The following is a 22,832-nucleotide window of genomic DNA, read 5'->3' as shown; positions in this document are numbered from 1 at the left end:
TCAAAGAGCCAGCGCAGGCACAATGGGTCGAATTGAAGTGGTCATCAACTGTGCTATCAAGAGGCACTTGCTTAGCAATAGCCTGTTCACTGACACCCAGTTTGGGTTCACCAGGACCAGTCAACTCCTGACCTCATTACAGCCTTGTTTCAAACATGGACACAAGAGCTGAACTCCTAAGGTGAGGTGAGAGTGACAGCCCATGACATCAAGGGAGAATTTGACTGAGAGTAGCACCTTAGGTAAGATGCTACATGATACATGAATGAATAAGATTAAAGACTACAGAGCCAGGGGACAAGTGGCAGAATGGGGAACAGAGAGCGGTAGTTATGGTATAGCATAGAGTGGCACAGTTATGGTACTAAGTGGTAGTTATTAAGAATGCCAGAAGGTGGGAACACTGACCAGTGTTGGGACCACAACGTGCACACTTTATATTAATGATTTAGACTTTGCAATCAAAAATAAAATTGCTAAGTTTACAGATGGCACTATTTTTTTAATTTTGTTGAGGGGGGAGGGAGGTGAAGAGGGGTAGTCAATCCAACAAGGAATGCAACAAATTACAAGGCATCAATAAATTTGTCGAGTGGGCACAGTATTTAATTGGGAAATGAATTTCAACATAGATAAATGTGAGGTATTACATTTTGGCAAGAAAAATAAGTAGGTGCATATGAGGTGAGGTGAGACCAAGTGTGATATTAAGGAGCCTCAGCAAAAACTAGAGTCAATGGGAATCAGGGGGAAAACTTTCCATTGGTTGGAATCATACCTAGCTCAAAGGAAGATGGTTATGGTAGTTGGAGGTCAGTCATCTCAGTTCCAGGAAATCACTGCAGGAGTTCCTCAGGGTAGTGTTCTCAGCCCAACCATCTTCAGCTGCTTCACCAATGACCTTTCTTCTATCATAAGGTCAGAAGTGGGGATGTTCGCTGATGATTGCACAATGTTCAGCACCATTCGTGACTCCTCAGATACTGAAGCAGTCCATGTTCAAATGCAGCAAGACCTGGATAATATCCAGGCTTGGGCTGACAAGTGGCAAGTAACATTTGCACCACACAAGTGCCTGACAATGACCATCTCCAACAAGAGAGAATCCAACCATTGCCCTTTAATGTTACCATTTACCATTAGCAACATCCTGGGGGTTACCATTGACCAGAAATTGAACTGGACTAGCCATATAAATACTGTAGCTATGAGAGCAGGTCAGAGGCTAAGAATCATGTAATGAGTAACCCACCCTCTGACTCCCCAAAGCCTGTCCACCATCTACAAGGCACAAGTCAGGAGTGTGATGGAATACTCCCCACATGTCTGGATGAGTGCAGCTCCCACAACACTAAAGAAGCTTAACACTATCCAGGGAGAAGCAGCCCGCTTGATTGGCACCACTTCCACAAACATTCACTCCCTCCACCACCATCACACAGTAGCAGCAGTGTGTACCATCTACAAGACGCACTGCAGGAATTCACCTAAGCTCCTTAGGCAGCACTTTCCAAACCCAGGACCACTACCATCTGGAAGGATAATGGCAGCAGATAGATGGGAACATCAACACTTGGAAGTTCTCCTCCAAGCCACTCACCATCCTGACTTGGAAATATATCACCGTTTCTTCATTGTCACTGGGTCAAAATCCTGGAACTCCCTCCCTAACAGCACTGTGGGTGTACCTACACCACATGGACTGCAGCGGTTCAAGAAGGCAACTCACCACCACTTTCTCAAGGGCAATTAGGGAATGGGCAATAAATGCTGGCCCAGCCAGCGAAGGCCACATCCTGCGAATGAATAAAAAAATGAGCTTCGATGGCTGAGGTGCCCTGGCAGATGTCAGTACCAACTAATGTACCTCAATGTTTCGATGTTGTCTCTGTAAAAAGATAAAGTGGACTCCTCCCCTAATGTCTGTAACATTCCAACATTATAATGACTGTATTCCAAAATTATTTCATTGATTGTAAAGCATTTGGGACTTCCTCAAACAATGAAAGGCACTGGTGTCATCGGATCTGAAACCCTTCTTGTTTTACAATGTGACATTGATGTTGGGATTCCACCTGGAATATAAACCCTCTAAAAATACAAGTAAGCACAACTAATAATCCCAATTTGGCAGTTTGGAATGAAAATTTGCTATCAGTAAAAGTGACTAGGAAGCTGTTGGATTGTTGTAAAAGCCCGACAGGTTCACGGATCTCCCTTTAGGAGCCTAATTGTCCTTAATTAGCCTCCATGTGATTCCGGTCGCACACAAATGGTTGACTATTATCAGTCCTCTGAAATGAACAACACTATTTTGAATTTTAATAATATAAAAATATCCCACAGCAATTCACAGGAGCATTATCAAACAGAATTTAATGCTAAGTCACGTAAAGAGATATTGGCCGGAGTTTTCCATCCCCGTTGGCGTCGGGTGTCATATCGGGTGTGATCAGACAATCTGGCGAGAAGGCCAAAAATCTGTTTTACGTTGTCGTGAAACCAGTTTGCGATTGTCCGCTCTGCCCTTCAATGGCGGGCTGCCTTTCTCGCTGTCCAACTTCGGAACCTAATTTCAATGCATTTGGCTTGGCCATCTTGCCTGCCTGTCGGAATCACCCCCGTTAGATCATCTGGGCACATAGGCGTGATTGCACATCGACGTGTTTCACAACCGAACATAAGCAACATGCACCTGGCGAGCTGCACTTCACTCATGACTTTGAGGCTTGTTTGCCTACTTTGCTTCGGCAGCGCTCACAGTCATCAGCGTGAGTCTTTGCTGGCAACACCACAGCACCACAGGGCTGACAGGCACGCCTCTAACTACCAGATCAACCGTAAGGTGTGGATGGCTTTTCAATGGCTGCAGGGCTAGGCCTTGCTTGGGGAAGGGAGAGAAGTAGCCTCAAGCAAGGGAAGAGGTTGCAGGGTTAGGACAGTACTGGGGAAGGGGGTTATCTCAGGGTGTCTGTGGGGACACATGTTGATTTGTGCAAGTGGCCTCGAAAGGTTGAGGGCTGAGGAGGCAGTCTCCAGAGGAGATAAGGCAAGATGGATATTTGAGGGTGTGTGTGAGGAAGTGAGTGGTGATGTCCCTTGAGCTGGCAGTGAATGAGATGCCAACGAATGTGTGATGGACTTGTCAGTGTGTGAGCTTAGAGTGATGAGATGGGTTGCCTTACCTTGGAAGCACAGATGAGATCATTCATCCTCTTTCTGCACTGGATGGCAAACCTCTTCTGTGCAGCATTGGCACTGACCACCACCACTGCCAGTGCCTCCCAAGCCGGAGTGGTAACACTGATAGGCCTCCTGTGGCCAGAGCAAGGGTGGAGGACTTTGTGGGGCCGCTCCACAGCATCCATAGTGTTCCAAGGACATGTCAGAAAAATGAGGGGGTGGGGGGGTTTGGGGGGCTGCAGTATTCTTGGCTTTCTGGGCCATGTCTTCTGTGCAGCAGTTCTGCGCTGCAAGCAATGAGAACTGTACACACAGTTACAGTTGAAATAAGGCGCCCAGCGTGAGGAAGCGGTGAGGTGATGCCGTACCAGGTGAATTGGTGGAACCCGCCAGTGATACGGCGTGTTTCCTGTGACTGCATAAATAATGAGATGGGAATAGGACGATAAGGCATGAAAACCCGCCATTGCAGCCAGCAGGTAAAACGTTATTTTACATGCCCGCTGCCACACACAACACAATTCTGGGACAATTCCACCCATTACAGCAGATATCCAAAAGATGATTCAAAGGAGTAAGTTTTAAGAAGCATCTTCAAAGAGAAAAGAGAAGTAAAGAGGCAAAGAGGTGTAGGGAGAATATTCCAGAGCTTAAACCCTTGGCAGTAGAAGGCATGGCCACTAATAGTGGAGCAATTAAAATCAGGGATGCTCAGGAGGCCAGAATGGGATAACTCAGAGGGTTGTAGATAACTCAGAGGCTGGAAGAGATGACAGATATAGGGAATGGCCAGGCCATGAGGGATTTGAAAACAAGGATGAAAATTTCAATATTGAGGCATTGCTTAACCAGAAACTAATGTAGGTCAGCAAGCATAGTGGTGATGGATAAGCAGAGCTTGGTGCTGGTTAGAACACAAGCAGTTGAGTTTTGGATTACCCCGAAGTTAATGGAGGGTAGATGGAATAGTCAAATCTAGAACAAAGGTATGGATGAGGATTTCAACAACAGATGGGCTGAGGCAATGATGGAGTCTGATATTTTGCAGAGCTGGGTGGTCTTAGTGATGCCATGGATATGTGTTCTGAAACTATGTGTTCAAGGCCAAATATGACATCAGGAACAGACCAGTTGAGCCTCAATTAGTTTGTAGGGAGAGGGCTGGAGTTGGTGTTAGGGAATGGAGTTTGCGGCAGGACTCAACGACAATGGTTTCAATCTTCCCAATATTTAGTTTGAGGCAATTTCTGCTCATCCAGTAATGAATGTCAGACATGTGGAGTGCTGAGGGAGAAGGTGGTGAGGTAAATCTGGGTTTCATCAGCGTGCAAGTGGAAACTGATGCTGTGTTTTCAGGTGATGTTGCTGAGGGACTGGCTATAAATGAGAAGTAGGAGGGAGTTAAAAACTCAGTTGTGTTAATTGTAAATAACTTTCAAATTCAGAGAATTATTATACAGTGTTAGCTACTTACCAGAACTGCAATTAAACCAACAGTTGATACTTTTTTTTTAATTCATTCACCGGATGTGGGCTTCACTGGCTGGGCAGAATTTATTGCCCATCCTTAGTTGCCCTTAAGAAGGTGGTGGTGATCTGCCTTCTTGAACCGCTGCAGTCCATGTGGTGTGGGTACACCCACAGTGCTGGTACGAAGGGAGTTCCAGGATTTTGACCCAGCGACAGTGAATGAACGGCAATATGTTTCCAAGTCAGGATGGTGAGTGACTTGAAGGGGAACTCCTAGGTGGTGGTGTTCCCATCTATCTGCTGTCCTTGTCCTTCTAGATGGCGGTGGTCATGGGTTTGGAAGGTGCTGTCGAAGGAGTCTTGGTGAATTCCTGCAGTGCATCTTGTAGATGCATAGAGACCAATGTGAACAAGGCAAAGTGTATCACTAACAGTTGTTACTAGAATTTAAGGCAGCAGAGATTGCAAAGTAAGAGCTTTTGAGCTTTAATCTCATCTAATTTTCTTTGCCTCAAGATTTGCTTCATTAAAAGTTATAAATCCTTCACTCCTCCGTTACAAAGCAAGTATTGACAAAAGTGCCCGGCAGATGACCAACAACTGACATTGGCAATGCTGTTAGTGAGTTTAATGTATAGCAGTCAGAAAGGAAGGAGAGTGATGAAAATAAGTTATTGTCATGCTTGTTGGGACCCAGTTGCTTAACAAGCTCTTATTGTTATTGTGAAAGGCCAAAGTTCAGAATTCAAGATAACATCAAAGCTGCAAATATCATTAGAGATAAAGTAGGAAGTATTGGTTAGACAAAGAAAAGCGCTGGAGATTTAAAAGGAAATCAAGTTTGAGAGGGGTAATGTCTTTGTTGGGTTGTGAAGAAATGAGTTAGCATAGGTATGGTGTGATGAGTCTTTACACAATGAGGATGAAGTGGGAAGGACGAGTCTGTGCAATGGTACATTTAGAGTTGAAAGAAATAAGAGAAAAGAGTTAAGAGGATACATGGAGAAAGATAACATCAATCTTAACAGGGTGCTTTTATCTTGAAGAACCTCCCAACCGAAACGAAAAAATCATACCAAGCTTTAATAAGGGAAGTGGAAGAGAAGACAGAAAGCAAGGTCAGAAAGATGAAATAAAATCAGGAAATGCTGGAAATATAGCAAGTCATGCAGCATCTGTGGAGATTGAGGAACAAAGTTAACCTTTCAGGTTAATGACCTTCCTTCACAACTGGAAAAAATTAGAGATATAACAGATTTTAAGCAAGAACAGGGGCAGAGGAAGGTTTGGAGAGGGATATAAAGAACTTGATTGGAAGATCCTTTATAGGATGGAGGGCAGTCATTAAATGACAAAAGGGATGATGGTGCAAGGCAAAAGGAGATTGTAATGGAACAAGTAACAAAACAAAAGATGGGTCTAGAGGAGGTGTAAAAGGAAAAGCATAATCATCACTAACAGATGCCATCCAAAAAAATGGGGATAGCATTTGTGATCTGAAATTATTGAACACAATATTGAACCTGGGAGGCTGTAAAGCGCCTAATTAGAAGATGAGGTCCTGTTCCTCAAGCTTACATTAAACTTCATTGGAACAGTATAGGAGGCTGGAGACAGAGAGGTAAGAGTGGGAGTTGGTTGGGGAATTTGCTCGTCATTTTAATTCTCCATTCCTGCCTCTCCTGGCACCCACAACGAAAGTAAAAACAGGCTCTGACTTTTCTTTCCACTATCTTTATTTGATGGGGAAACCACAACAGCTTCTCCGCTCAGGCCACTGGTTAAAACAAAGGTTGGGGGCCAATGATGTCATGGAGGCTGATCTGTATATTTAAAGCACTTCCAACTCCTGTCTGCTCTGAAGAGAAAGAAAGAACTTGCATTTATATAGCGCCTTTCACTTTAGGACATCCCAAAGCACTTGACAACCAACTAAATATTTATCAAGTAGTCACCGTTATAATGAGGTAAACGTGGCAGCCAATTTTCACTCAGCAAGCTCCCATAAATAACAATGAAATAAATGACCAAATCATCTGTTTAGTGATGTTGGTTGAGGGATGGATATTGGTCAAGATACTGGGGAGAATACCACTGCTCTGTTTGAAAATAGTGCCATGAGATTTTCTTTATCCAGTTAAGAGGGCAAGACAGGACTTTAACATCTCATTTGTCTGACAGCACAACATTCCCTCTGCACTGCATTGGTGTCAGTCTGGATTTTGTGCTCAATTCTCTTGTTGTGGGGCTTTGAGCTCATGATCTCCTACCTCAAGGTTGAGTGTGCTACCAATAAGCCAGACTACGCTCTATTCTATACCATTCACTGTGCTATATTTGTATTTTCTCATCTCGCTTCTCCTCAAGTGAATTGAGGAACTGGTTAAATTAAAATATCTAACCTTATGACATTGGAGCTACATGATTAGTGTAGTGATCAACATTACAATTCCCAACAAGCTTAAGTCTTGTTATTATAAATGGAATATTTCCTGTTGGAAAGCATTAATAAGGTTTCCTTTTCTGAGCCTACTTATCAGTTTAATTAAAATCTATGTGTCGATAAGAGAAGGGAATGAAAGAAATCATACCATGATCACCAAACTGAAGCACATTTATCCATAGCAGCTGTCGTCAACTATTAAACATTTACCTCACCGTTTTCTGTCCACAAAGAAAAATAAACTCTACAACCTAGAAATTTACCAATGCCATTCCCGCTTTATAGATGTAAAATGATGGCGGGTCGTATGAGGTACACATTATGTACTCGAATTGTGCCAGCAGCCATATTGGCAAAGTCTGAACTCTGGGGCGGAATTTTATGCCAGCAGGATTTTGAAGTCAATGGACTTTGAATGGCTTGCTGCATTTTATGCCCCCACCACTGCTGCAACCGGGCCGTAAAATTCCACCCTAGGTTTCCAGGGTCTAAGTTTAAAACAAACCCTTTACACGTGCTAATAAGGGGCTTAAATCTTGTTTCCAGACCCCTTTCAAAAATTGAGCTTCTCTGTTCACAGCCAGGGTGGGGTTGGCTGTGATTGGTATGACCAGTCAATTATCAGTTCTTAACGGGAACGCTGGAGACCGTCATCAAAAATTTATATTTAAAATGCTTATGTGGATGTAGATTTAGCAGGACCAAAGTCGGTTATCAGCTCTTTCCACCAAGTACTTCCTGAGGGCTACAGGCAGCAATGCAACCAGAGAAAATTTAATCTGCTTTACCTGAGAACTGCCTGGGATGCGCAGGAAGCACCCAAAGCTCACCAAACTAATTAAAGTGAGGATCATTATCAGGTGTACTTCTGGCCCACTTGTTCTGACACAGGAATCATTCATTACCCTCCGTTCTTGACATCAGGTTGGCATCGAATTTCAGTGTACCTGGGAGCAATAGCTGGCCATCACTCATATATATAGAGGGACTGGGTGGCCAAGGTATGGGGTGGGAGCTTAGACCACTGTGGGACTGATGCCCAGCCTGTAAGAACCAGCATCTTCAGAAGGGATGGGGAACATCTGAAAGGAATGAACCCCTTTAGGCTAGGGTGACAACTAAGCTGTAGTACCTTTCAGATTCAATAGATGACAGGAGTGAAGCATTTTGTAGAACTTAATGGATATTTTTTAATTAGTTTTTTCTCCAAGGTAATTGAATCATGGCCCAGAACCTTTGATCTCCAGATGGTCATACCCCAGAGCTACCCGGCAAGATGTGCTGGGGGACCCCTCGGAAGACCTCACGCACTGACTACATGGGAATTGTTGGGAAGTTTGGACTTCCGATGGGGGCAATTATCCTGAGTCTGGAACCCTACAAAGATCTGAGTTAAAGTCAGTGACTTTGGATGGTTCCAACTTACTTAGCAGAATAGTTACCCAGGAAATGTTAGAAGGATTAAAACCTGTTCTAAGTCCTGGATAACTGTGTTACTAACTGCCCCCTACTTCCTACTGGACCCCCCAGCTAGCCCACCACCCCCCCGAACCCCACTCCGACTAACCCACCCAGCCGAACTAGCTCCCCAAGCCCCTTGACTATCCCCAGACCACCAGACAACACTCTGACCCCCCAACCCAATTACAATTCTTGACTCCCCAGCAACCCCTGACATGAGCCGCTCAAGCCTCCCGACTACCACCCCCTACCCCCTACTACAAACCCCAACCTGACTACCCACCAACCCCCTGAGCCCTCGACCCACCCTACCATCTCACCCACTTACCTTACACACTTACATTCTCTCCATAGCTTGTCAAAGTGGCTTTGGGACATTTAAATTTACTGGAGCAAGGCAGCTGGTGCTGCAAAAAGTGGGCGTGGCTTGGTTTCCCCCCCCCAGACACTCCTGCACTACGAAGGAAGGGTTTCCAAAACAGGCATGCTCCACATTTCTGAGGAGACCCCGGTTCGGAACTCTGGGTGGAAACTGTGGAGCTCTGATGTAAGGTAAGTAAATAGGAGCAGAGTGGCAATCTGATGGTGATAATCCAGAGTGGTGACCTGGCATGTCCTGACTCAGAAAGAAACCTATAAATAACTTTTTAAAAACAAACCTGCCTGGGCTTCTTCTGGCTTTGAATCCAGCTCCTGACATACGCAATCTCGCATTGAAGCTATTACTGCTCCCCTGCCCAGAGTGCCAGTCAAAGCTTCAGAAAGTCTATCCCCTCCTCTGGATTTTCAATGGCATTACCATCATCGAATACCCCATCAACAGCCTAGAGTCACCATTGATGGGCAATAAATGTTGGCCTTACCAGCGATGTCTAAGTCTCACGAAAGAATCTTCTTTTGAAAATCAGGCTATGATAACAACACTGGAATCCGATCAACATATTTAAAGAGGGCAGCTTGGGGCAAATATCCTGGCTGCCTGCTGTATGAAATTATCAGGTCAGGGTGGGGAAGGAGTGAGTAAGTCACACTGCTCCATTTCGACTGCCCCCTGACCTCCTTCCAGCCAGGTGGAGGTAGTTAAAGTCAGAGACTTGTAGTCAACAAATTTCTAATTCCTGATTTACTTCATCTATTCTCTTAGGTAGGAAGATTCCTTGGAGCTGCTCCTGTCACACTGCCATAGCTTCACTCACGGAGCCTCAGCAGGTCTGAGGAAATTCCTGACCTTAGCCTTTTCTATCTTTGTGTTGTCGCTCATTGTGAGCTTTGGTTTGTCCCGGGCTGAGACTGCAACAACTCACTAGAGCTTCTTTAGAACTGTTCCCACTCAAAACTTCCACCATGTCAAAGGGCTAGAGCAGCAGGTGCATGAAAATACCGACCATCACTGCCAAGTTTCCCTCCCAGCCCCATTTCAACTTGGTCATGTATCTTCATTGTCACTGGGTCAAATCCTGGAAATTGCTACCTAACAACATTATGGGTGTACCTGCATCATAGGGACTGCAGCAGTTCAGGAAGAAGGCCACTACCACCTTCTCAAGATCAACCAGGAATGGACAATAAATACTTGCCAGTGACACCCACATTCCAGAGAGAGATAAATAAATAAAAGATAAAGTCTTAATATTTGAAACTTTAATGGTGAAATAAATAGAGCAGGAAGGATATGAATCTAAATGGAAATCAATTATTCGACCTGACTGAAATCACCATAACAATCTTAAGTGCTCTGGTTCAGATTTTCATCAGCAGGGATCAACTAACAGCATCAGTTAACAATAGTCTGTGTTCAATGATTGGCAGCTCTACCACAACTTCTTTTATTCAGATTTATGCTTTAGAAATTCAAGTATTTAATAGCTATGATTCAACGTTCCAAATATTTAAATATATACCATATTGCATTCAATGTTTGAAGAACCACCAAAAATATCTAGCCCTGTGTTATTATTCACAACTGTCCCTGTACTTTCAAGACAGAGAAACGTACTGATAGCAGAGAAAGCAAGAGGAAAGAGGGAAGGAGATAAAAAGCAAATGGAACCGGAAAGACAAGAAAGAAACAGAAATAGAGAGAGTAGGAAAGAGAGGAAGTCAGAAAAAAGAAGTATTAGAGAGAAAAAAGGGAGAATAATGAGCAGAGAGAAAAAATAAGTGAGTCGGTCAAAGGGGAGAAAATAAAGAGAGACAAAAACAACATAATTGTGCTAATTCAGTGATTTATGAGTAAGGCCCTTCAGCAAAATACATAGCAAGAATTGTGGTTCAGAAGTCAAGATAGAAAGGTCTGTATGAATAAGGTCTGCTTGAATAAATATTCAAGAGGTGTGGGTATTGTAATTGCTACTTTTATTTCAAGCTCTCTGGAACGTTCTCTTTAATATAACAAACATTATTTTAAAATAGTGATAGGGAATCTACTGTCCATTTTATATCACTCCTGATTTTTATTTCTGTTGAAATTTAGATTCATTATCACCTGTTTGCAAAAAGTCAAGATCCACCCCAAAAAACTTGATTCCATTAGGGGCCCCTTTAGTGTAATATTGATATTATGCAAGTACAATACAAATCTCTGGCCTCTATGTCTGTACATGTGTTACAACTGAGAGAAACTCCATTCTGGGCTTTGCAAGGCCCACAGTTTGTGCTTTTCACCATCCCCTCAGCCCAACAAATCCTTTGCAAAATTGATTGCAGTGCCCAGACCTCTAAGTCCAATTATTGCTCTCAAAACTTCAGTGAGGTGGGACAGGAAATTACAAAGGGGCATATATCATTTTGATACATTAACGACCTGGACTTGTGTATGAACAGCGTAATTTGAAAAATTACAAATGACACAATATTCAGAAATGCAGTATATAATGAAGAAAGCAGTAACAGGCTTCAGAGAACATAGACCAGTGAAATGGGCAGACACATTATCATGTTATTATAATGATATAATAACTTGGCCATATTTACTGTACAAGACACAAGGCACCAATCGCTCATAAGCAACTGGGTAAACATGTTGTGGGTTCAAAGCAAAAGTGAAACTAAGACTGGATCACATGACTCATTTCCCTTCCAGTGATGTCATGCTGACATCCCGTAAAGTCATACTACAACACATATGTCAACAACACAACTTATATAGTGTACTTAATGCAGTGACATGCCCTGAAGCACTTAACAAGCGCAATATCAATGAAAACATCTTTGATACTGAGCCACAGAAGGAGACATCAGGATAGATGACCGAAGCTTGGTCAAAGAAGTAGGCTTTAAAGAAAATCTTAAAGAAGATAAAATTTAAAATAAATACAAGTGTGAAATGATACATTTTGGTAAGAAGAATGTAGAGAGGCAATATGAACTAAATGGAACAATTTTAAAGGATGTACAGGAATAGAGAAGCTTGAGGATGTATGTACCCAAATCTTTGAAGATAGCTGGACCAGTTGAGAAGACTGTTTAAAAAAAGGGATACAAGATTTTTGGTTTTACTAATAGAAAAGTAGGGTGAATCATCCCAGATTTGCACTAAGTGCAGTGGTGGACATAAAACATGACGTTTTACCCACCGGCTGCAATGGCGGGTTTTGCACAGTATCATCTGCTTCCCAGCGCGTCCTGCCTCATTAATAATGCATTCACAGGAAATACATTGGATCATTGGTGGGCAGGCTCAGATTTGCCTGCCACACCGTGGCATCAGCACTACCTTGATCCTGGCACCATATTTAAAGTGTACCAGAGCACAACCTACTTCATCTCTACAGACCAGGACTGCTCCAGGTGACATATGGCCCCAAAAGCAAAGGTGACAGCAGATGCTAAATTTAGTTACACCTCTTTGGGCTGCCTGCTGGGCACAGTGGAAGGCTGCCATGATATCCTCTACCCCTTCTCCACAGGAGGTCCACCAGAGTCACCCTAGGAGGTGGTGGCGATGATGGTCAGTACCGATGGAGCACAGAGGAGGTCAGCCATCCAGTGCAAGAAGAGCCTGACTGATCTCATCCATTCCACCAGCGTAAGTCAACCATCGCATCCCTCTCAATTCATACACTCTCAAACCCATTACACATCCACAGGGATCTCACATCTCAAGGAGCAACACCAATAACTCTCACACACACTCTCATATCTCCATCAGGCTCATATCCTCTGGTGCTGGCATCCTCATCCTGTCCATGGCTCCGCCCACCACACAAACATTCCATGCATCCTTATCGTCTGCTGTGCCATGTGTCTTGCTCACAGTCGCAGGAGAAGCTGGCTCACAACAGCGGGGAGAGGACCCAGACTGGGGGTGTGGAGTGGCCAACATTAGGCTCCACACTCACTTTGAGGATCATACCATTGTGCTGACTGGTGAGGACAGTGAGGTCCGCGGCGAACGCCCATGTGAGGATTCTATACCAGATCTTCCCTCTCTCAATGCAGCTGTGTGTGCTCTCTCTCCTGGTTTTGACTCTACTGCCATGCACTAATTATCATTACTTGGGTTCACAGGGAGCTCTGCCAAGTGACCAACGCTCTTAGCTAACCAACGCCTCAGATTCCTTACCTCCAGCTAAAAGGACACCTCCTCCATGAAAGAGCTAGAAATAAACAGCCTGGAAGACCCGTCACAGTACTTACCCACACCCTCCTCCAGCGCAGAGACACACACCTCAGTGGGACCTAGATCTAGAGCAGGCTCAGGTTCCTAATCTGGTGGTCACCACATGGACACATGTCTGCAGCAGGAGGAGGCAGATTCAGCTGATCACTCCAGCAGTCAAAAGATTGCTGGGGAAGAGGCACCTGTAAGGCAGAGTCATATGATGAGCCTCTGGAGTCGGCCTTCCAACTCATTGTGGAGAGCCAGCAGAAGGTGGAGGAATATCACACAGAGTTGTTGGAAGCCCTCAGCAGAGTGGCTCCTGAGTTGAAGGAGTGCATCCGCCTGCTCTCTGATGAAGTGGTGCCCATATGTGCATGTATGGAGATCTCCATGGGAAGGATGACAGATGCCATGGAGACCCTGGTCCAGCAGAATGTGGAGATGTGCACAGATCTCTACTCCATTACTGTAGTCATGGCTGAGTTCCTGCAGTAGCAACACAAGAGGTAAGTGGGGCACCTCGACGGCCCCCCCAGATGCTTCTTCCCCTCAAGGAGTCAGGCTGGGGCCCTTGGGCATCCGAAGGGACAAGGAACAGCAGCTGGACATCCTTGGGTTATCCACTCAGGAGTCTCAGAGGCTGTCCGCTCCCTCCAAGTCCCGTTTGCCTACGACCCCCTTAACCTCATCTTCTGTCACTACAAAGGGAGCAGCTGGCCCACAGGACAGCCAAAGCAAGCTGGGGTTCTCAAGGACTCAGCTCTTCAGAGGACACACGTCAAAGTTATTAGAGGGAACAGAGCCAACCATTGCACAAGCTGTCTCTACCCCTGCTACTGATGTCAGTTGAGCACCTAGAAGAAGTGGTAGGCCTAGAAAAGTTAAGAATTTCTGATCACATGTGGTTGCACGGGTGAACACATTTTGTCATTTTATAATCTGAAAATATATTCACTTTCATGTAATGTTGTATTTCAGGTTCATTTACAGGCTTCATGAGTGCTCCCCCCACATCCCCCACACCAACTGCCCCCACTAGCAGTTCAACTGCAGCTAGACCACGAGTGCACGAGTGATTCTGAAGGTGAAAGTCTATGTGGAAGGGTCTTTCGGAACCTCATGTAAGCACTCTCCCATGCACACAGAGCCTTTCTCCATCACACTCATTTCACTGTCGCGAGCATATTCAATGTTACCTGTTGGGGTTCTCTTTCAGTTGGCCACCTGAGCTGACCTGCATCTCCACCCATCCACCAGTTGCCTGTGCCCATCCAACACGAGGCTCCACTTACTTTTAATTTCAAAAAGACTGTAGTGGTTAAATTCCACATGAGCTCCCTCACCATTGTCCTGTGCCTGTCACCTATGCCCATTCCTCATAACCATAGACACCCCAGGCTTCCCAACCATAAACTTCCAGACTAAACCCTTGTCAGCCCAGGAGAATGAGCACATTCCCAACTTCCTGCAAATCCCACCCCAATCCACATTGGCCTCCCCAGCCTCCTTCTTCCACCCCCTATGTCCGTGTTTACCTCCATGTCCCCACCAACCACCCTTTTTACTGATATTGTCACCCTCCCACCCTACCAGCTCTCTCTGCCACCTGTTACTCTATCCCTTCCTGCCACGCCCACCATCAGTTTGCTCTCCAGGACGCTGCCATTGACTCCACAGACCCATCCCTCATATGTTTACCTGTTTCCCCGCAGCACACCACCCCCCCAACCCCGTACCAGCCTATGGCAAAGTCTATGAATTTCCGAAGCCTCAACGCAGTTGAAGCTACTGTGTGGAGACATCCCAACACCCGAGTGCTGCTTTGCGGCAGAGCCATATGCATGAGGATCCACGCACCACGCGATTCACATGTTCCCTCAGAGTCTGGTAGCTGTAGGCATCTTTTTCTCCTCAGATGTCCGCGATCTGAGCAAGGTCCTAAAGGTAATCCTGACTTCTGCACGTCACGCTTTTCCAGACATGTTCTGGGCCGGTGTGTTTTCCTACTGGCATAACGGTAAAATGGGCGTGGGGGGACAATTCTGGCTGGGCCTTACTTTGCATCCCATTAGCAGGATGCAAATCAAGATCATGCCAGCCTCGAGTGGGATTTGTGATTCGCCATGGTGGACACCATCAAATGATCCTGCAGTGATTTCAAGCTAGCATGAAACTGATCTCTGCCCCTCCTGCCAAATTCTGTCCCCTTCCACCCGCCATGATGGCCATTGCAAACGGGAGATGATTCCACCCTTAGGGTACAAAAGCTGGGAGGTTATGTTAAATATTTATAAAACACTGTTTAGGCCCCAAGAGATTTACTGTATTCACTTCTGATCACCACACTTTAGCAGGGCTGTCAAGGCCTTAGAGAGGGAGCAGAAGAGATTTACTGGAATGGTGTCATGGATGAAAAACTTCAGTTATGTGGAGAGACTAGAGAAACTTGGTTGTTCCCCTCAGAGCCTAGAAAGTGAAGTAAGAGGAAATTTGATAGAAGTGAAGGGAAAATCCTGAAAGGTTTTAATAGAATGAATATGGAGAAACTGTTTCTATTGTGAGAAACGTTGATAACCAGAGGATGCAGTTTTAAGGTGTTTGACAAAAAATCCAGCAGTGCCTGAGGAAACATTTTTTATACAGTGAGGAGTTGTGATCTGGAATGCGAAGGATGGTGGAAGCAGAGCCTGTAGTAACTTTCAAGAGAATTGGTAAAAAATTGAAGGGGAAATAATTACAGAGCTAAGAAGAAAGGGCAGGGGAGTAGAACTAGTTGGATAGCTCTACCAAAGAGCTGGCACAGGAACAATGAGTCAAATAGCTTTACTTCGCTGCTGTATCATTCTCTGACTCTACAAACAGATGAAATGAGTGGGAAAAATTATGGCGCGTAGAATTCAATGTGGGGAAGCATGAGGTCATTCACTTTGGATCTGAAAAAGACCAATCAAAGTGTTTTTTATCCGGCAGAGACTATAGGAACCGTAGATGATCAAAGGATTTGTGTGTCCACGTACACAAATCTAGTGCATAGAACAAAAATTAATCAAAAAGATAATTAAATATTGGCCTTTATCACTATGGGGTTGGCATAAGAAGGGGAGGAAGTTATTCTTCAGTTTCACAGCCCCTGTAAAGTGCAGACCTGAAGTACTGTGCTCCGTTTTGGACATGGAAGCATAGGAAAAATCTGTTGGCTGTGGAGCAGGGACACTGCAGATTCAATTAAGGGTTAAATTGTGAGGACAGGTTGCATAAACTTGACTTGTATTCATCAGCTTAGATGGTTGAGAGATCATCAGGTGTTTAAAATGATAAAGGAATTAACTATGCAGATATAGGAAAACTATTTCATTTGGTGGGGGAAACCAGAACAAGGGGCATATTCATTAAAGCTAAGCTATTCAGGAATGAAATCAGGAAGCACTTTTCACAAAAATTGTGATAGAAACCTGGAGCTCGATTCCACAAAAGACTGTGGATGCTGTGACAGCTGAAATTATCGAGACTGAAATTGATAATGTATTATGAGGAAAGAATATCAAGAAACAAAGTGGGTAAATGGAATTGGGATACAATTCAGCTATCATTTAATTGTATAGCAGACTAGGCTCATAGGGCTGAATAGTCCACTCCTGCTCCTATATTTCCAGTAAGTTTACACCATTTCATATTAAGTGAATGCAGTTATAGCATGTTTTAAAACCAGCAAAAGGGTTAGTGACATTCTTTTATTTTGCAGTCCACTACAATTCCTCCAAAAAAATCGGACCCTGTGACATCAGAAACTGTGGTTTTCTGGGGACTGCGACTATGGCAGGTGATCGGGGTCTTCTCCATATTCGTCTTGGCCGTGAGTAAGTCATGGTAACCAATTAGTTCTTGTTCTTATGGGCAATAAGAAATATGGCCAGGGCTAGCTGTGGCCTGTTGGGATATTGACTGAGATGGGAGTCAATGCCTTTCCATTCCTTGCTCTCGAGTAAAGAAAATGTAGAATGCTTTTGGGAGATAGTCTTCGTATTGAGTGAGAGGGTCTATTAAAGATGGACTATTGAATAGACATATTAGCCCTATATATTTCCCTCTTTTTGTAGGGAAGTGTTGGCTTCTGTGTGACAACTGCTCTGTAGATATGTGATGCTTGGCTGAACTCACTAAAGGTGGAATCACAGCTGTGGGTTTGAGCCCCATCACTGAATATTATGCTGTATTTCTTGAAATTGGTTCTTAAGTAAGACAGTAATTATGATTCACATAACATCCTTCCAAAGACTGAATTCCTGCTCCTGAACATTCCTATACTTTGATAGTTAATTGTTGCTCCGTTTGTAATTTTTAAAACTCAATGCATTACTACAAGATATATATGGGCAGGTACTCCACCTTTGAAATTATGGCTAAATTGGTGAAGAGCCATTCAGTAGTTTTGATTTACAGGGCTTTCAGAAGGCAAATGATAAGTGTCCTGAAGTGAGGTTTTGAAGACAATGAAGGATCAATTGAACTTATGATGCATTGGTTAATTTGCTTGGGAATTGGTTTTGCAATAGAAAATAAAAGACGATAAATGTTGAAATTCTTATCTATGAGGAAAAGCTTGTATTCACATATCACCTTTCACAACCTCAGGACATCCCAACGCACTTTACAGCCAATTAAATAATTTTTGTTGTGCAAATATCAGCTGTCCCATTTCCTACTTTACAACAAGCTTCATAAGTATTTCATTGGTTACAAAGCGCTTTCAAATGTCCTGAGAATATGAACCAAAAACAAAAATAGCTGGAAAAACTCAGCAAGTATGACAGCATCTGCGACGAGGAATACAGTTAACGTTTCGAGTCCATATGACTCTTCATCAGAACTCTTCATGAGACTATGAAATGTGTTATATAAATTAAAACATTGCTTAATTAATATATTGGATCTCTAATGGTATTGTTCGTGGTGAGTTGAAGTATATGACTCCTCCTTATCCTCTCTGCAGTTTTTGGCATGGTTGACAACACTGTTTTCCTCCAAAGCTTCTCCTCTATCATGCAATTTAGTGGGATTACCCTCACTTAGTTCCACTTTTACCTTTCTAATAATAATCAGCCAATCTCCAGGAATACCTTTCCAGCAGTATTACCTCTGGAGTCGCCCAAGGATCTGTCCTTGGTCCCTCCTTTTTCCTATTTGCATGTTGCCCCTTTTGCTGAAACATAAAATAGACCGGCTGTGCTGAGTAAAGGATTTTAAAATAATTTGAAAGAGATCTTATTTATTTTCCCACTGTATTCAGTCACCGTGATCATCTGTTATAGGAGATAGGCATTTTAAGATTCCCCAGAATTTCCGGGCTTATACATGGGCATCAGGGGCAGAATCCTGCGGGTGGGCGCGCGCCCGACCCAATCGGGAGTAAAATAGTGCGCGATGACATCGGACGAGCGTCTCGACATCATTGCATACTCGCATAATATTTTGGTCGGCGGGCATGCGTGAAACTAGGCAGCACTCCCGTTGAAAATTAAGAGGCCTATTAGGGCATTAATCAATGAATTTAAATCTATTTTTTGCTGTCGGTCCAACCTTACAGTTGGCGGGCAGGTGACTAGGCCAGGCAGCTTTTGCACTTTTCAGGAAACCTCATCACAGAATCACACAGTGCAGAAGAGGCCCTTCAGCCCATCGGGCCTGCACCGACACGTGAGAAACACCTCACCTACCGACCCAATCCCATTTGCCAGCACTTGGCCAATAGCCTTGAATGTTATGACGTGTCAAGTGCTCATCCAGGTACTTTTTAAAGGATGTAAGGGAACCCGCCTTCAACACCCTCCCAGGCAGTGCATTCCAGACCGTCACCACCCCCTGGGTAAAAAAGTTTTTCCTCAAATTCCTGCTAAATCTCCTACCCCTCACCTTGAACTTTTGGCCCCTAGTGACTTACCCTTCAATTAAGGGGAACAGCTGTTCCCTATCAACCCTGTCCTTGCCCTTCATAATCTTGTACACCTTGATCAGGTTGCCCCTCAGTCTTCTCTGCTCCAACAAAAACAACCCAAGTCTATCCAACCTCTCTTCATAAATTAAATGTTTCATCCCAGGCAACATCCTGGTGAATCTCCTCTGCACCCCCTCCAGTGCAATCACATCCTTCCTATAATATGGCGACCAGAGCTGCACACAATAGTCCAGCTGTGGCCTCAGCAAGGTTCTATACAACTCCAACATGACCTCCCTACTTTTGTAATCCATGCCTCAATTGATAAGGGCAAGTGTCCCATATGCCTTTTTCACCACCCCACTAACATGCCCCTCTGCCTTCAGATTCTATGGACACACATGCCAAGGTCCCTTTGTTCCTCAGAACTTTCTGGTGTCATGCCATTCATTGAATACTTCTTTGTCAAATTACTTCTTCCAAAGTGTATCACCTCACACTTTTCAGGGTTAAATTCCATCTGCCACTAATCTGCCCATTTGACCATCCCTTCCTGTGGCCCAAGACACTCAACCTCACTGTTAACCACCCAGCCAATCTTTGTGTCATCCATAAATTTACTAACCCTACCCCCCACATAGTCATCTATGTCATTTATATAAATGACGAATAATTGGGGACACAGCAGAGATTCCTGTGGTACACCACTGGACACTGGCTTCCAGGCACTAAAGCATCCTTCTGTCATCACCCTCTGTCTCCTACAACTAAGCCAATTTTAAATCCACCTTATCAAATTACCCTGTATCCCATGTGCATTTCCCTTCTTTGTAAGTCTCCCATGTGGGACCTTGTCAAAGGTTTTGCTGAAATCCATATAAACTACATCAACCGCACTACCCTCATCTACACACCTGGTCACCTCCTCCAAAAATTCAATCAAATTTGTTAGGCATGACCTCCCTCTGACAAAGCTACGCTGACTATCTCTGATCAAACCTTGCCTCTCCAAGTGGAGATAGATTCCCTCCTTCAGAATTTTCTCCAATAGTTTCCCCACCACTAACGTGAGACTCACTGGCCTATAGTTTCCTGGCTTATCTCTCCAACTCTTCTTAAATAGCGGAACCACATTAGCTGTCCTCCAGTCCTCTGGCAACTCCCCCGTGGCCGGAGAGGAATTAAAAATTTGGTCAGAGCCCCTGCGATCTCCTCCCTTGCCTCCCTCAGCAGTCTGGGACACAAATCATCCGGACCTGGAGATTTGTCCACTTTTAAGCCTGCCAACACCTCCAGTAGCTTGTCACTTCTTATATCGACTTGCTTAAGAACCTCGCAGTCTCCCTCCCCGAGTTTGATACCTTCATCCTCATTCTCTTGTGTGAAGTATTGGTTCAACACTCTAGCGATGTCCTCTGGCTCCACCCATAGATTGCCCTCATGGTCCCTTATGGGCCCTACTCTTTCCCTGGATATCCTCTTCCCTTTGATATACTTATAGAATATCTTAGGATTTTCCCTACTTTTACCAGCTAAAGCTTTACTCTCCTAATTGCTTTCTTAAGCTCCACCCTGCACCTTCTGTGCTCCACTAATGCCTCCACTGATTTGCTTCCCTTGTACCTGGTAAAAGCCTCTCTTTTCCTCTTCGTTGTATCCTGAAAATTGCTGGTCATCCATGGTTTTCTGGGCTTGTTACTCCTTCCCATCACCCGAGAGGGAACATGTTGAGCCTGTACCCTCCCTATTTCCTTTTTCAATGACCCCACTGCTCCTCTGTAGATTTCCCCACAAGCAACTGTTCCCAGTCTACCTTGGCCAGACCCTGCCTTATTTTACTAAAATCCACTCTCCCGCAATCCAAAACATTTTTTGAAACTTGTCTATTTCTTTGTCCATAACAAGCTTAAATTGTACCATAACAAAAACAGAATTACCTGGAAAAACTCAGCAGGTCTGGCAGCATCGGCGGAGAAGAAAAGAGTTGACGTTTCGAGTCCTCATGACCATTCCACAGAACTGAGTGAATATAAGGAGAGGGGTGAAATATAAGCTGGTTTAAGGTGAGGATGGGTGGTGTGGTTGTAGGGACAAGCAAGCAGTGATAGGAGCAGATAATCAAAAGATGTCACAGACAAAAGAACAAAAGAACACAGTGTTGAAGGTGGTGATATTATCTAAACAAATGTGCTAATTAAGAATGGATGGTAGGGCACTCAAGGTACAGCTCTGGTGGGGGTGGGGTGGAAAGACTAGCGGGGCATAAAAGATTTAAAAATAATGGAAATAGGTGGGAAAAGAAAAATCTATATAAATTATTGGAAAAAACAAAAGAAAGGGGAAGAAACAGAAAGGGGGTGGGGATGGAGGAGGGAGTTCAAGATCTAAAGTTGTTGAATTCAATATTCAGTCCGGAAGGCTGTAAAGTGCCTAGTCGGAAGATGAGGTGCAGTTCCTCCAGTTTGTGTTGGGCTTCACTGAAACAATGTAGCAAACCAAGGACAGACATGTGGGCAAGTGAGCAGGGTGGTGTGTTAAAATGGCAAGCGACAGGGGGGTTTGGGTCATTCTTGCAGACAGACCGCATGTGTTCTGCAAAGTGGTCGCCCACTTTACGATTGGTCTCTCCAATGTAGAGGAGACTGCATTGGGAGCAACAAATGCAGTAGACTAGGTTGGGGGAAATGCAAGTGAAATGCTGTTTCACTTGAAAGGAGTGTCTGGGCCCTTGGACGGTGAGGAGAGAGGAAGTGAAGGGGCAGGTGTTGCATCTTTTGTGTGGGCATGGGGAGGTGCCATAGGTGGGGGTTGAGGAGTAGGGGGTGATGGAGGAGTGGACCAGGGTGACCCAGAGGGAACGATCCCTACAGAATGCCACCGGGGGGGTGAAAGGAAGATGTGTTTGGTGGTGGCATCATGTTGGAGTTGGCGGAAATGGCGGAGGATGATCCTTTGAATGCGGAGGCTGGTGGGGTGATAAGTGAGGACAAGGGGGAACCCTATCATGTTTCTGGGAGGGAGGAGAAAGCGTGAGGGCAGATGCTTGGGAGATGGACCAGACATGGTTGAGAGCCCTGTCAACGACTGTGGGTGGAAAACCTCAGTTAAGGAAGAAGGAGGACATGTCAGAGGAACTGTTTTTGAAGGTAGCATCATCAGAACAGATGCGATGGAGGTGAGGGAACTGAGATAATGGGATGGAGTCGTAACAGGAAGCGGGGTGTGAGGAGCTGTATTCAAGGTAGCTGTGGGAGTCGGTAGACTTGTAATGGATATTGGTGGACAGTCTATCACCAGAGATTGAGACAGAGAGGTCAAGGAAGGGAAGTGTCAGTGATGGACCATGTGAAAATGATGGAGGGGTGGAGATTTAAAGCAAAATTAATGAATTTTTCCAAGTCCCGATGAGAGCATGAAGCAGCACCGAAGTAATCATCGATGTACCAGAGAAAGAGTTGTGGGATGGGGCCGGAATAGGACTGGAACAAGGAATGTTCCACATACCCCATGAAGAGACAGGCATAGCTGGGGCCCATGCGGGGCCCCTTTTATTTGGAGTAAGTGAAAGGAGTTAAAGGAGAACCATGTTGTGGTCGCTATCACTAAAATGCTCCCCCACTACCACCACAGCCACCCCAGAATTAGGTCCAGCACTGCACCGTCCCTTGTTGGACCCTCTACATTTTGACCTAAAACATTCTCCTGTACACATTTCAAGAAATCCACTCCATCCGAGCCCT

At 44.6% G+C, this 22,832-nt stretch overlaps 1 protein-coding gene across 1 annotated transcript in view; it reads left to right on the top strand.

Annotated features, from left to right (window-relative positions):
* Nucleotides 1-22,832, top strand: part of tmie (transmembrane inner ear) — an 80,383-nt gene that overhangs the window by 6,131 nt on the left and 51,420 nt on the right. Inside the window, exon 2 of the mRNA XM_041189299.1 lies at nt 16,903-17,017. Within this exon, the coding sequence (XP_041045233.1) occupies nt 16,903-17,017 (115 nt within the window). The remainder of the gene's footprint in view (nt 1-16,902; nt 17,018-22,832) is intronic.

This window comes from Carcharodon carcharias, chromosome 6, assembly GCF_017639515.1.
Source record: "Carcharodon carcharias isolate sCarCar2 chromosome 6, sCarCar2.pri, whole genome shotgun sequence".
NCBI classification, from domain to species: domain Eukaryota; kingdom Metazoa; phylum Chordata; class Chondrichthyes; order Lamniformes; family Lamnidae; genus Carcharodon; species Carcharodon carcharias.
The sequence above is the reverse complement of the archived record's forward strand: the minus strand, read 5'-3'. Positions and strand labels throughout refer to the sequence as shown.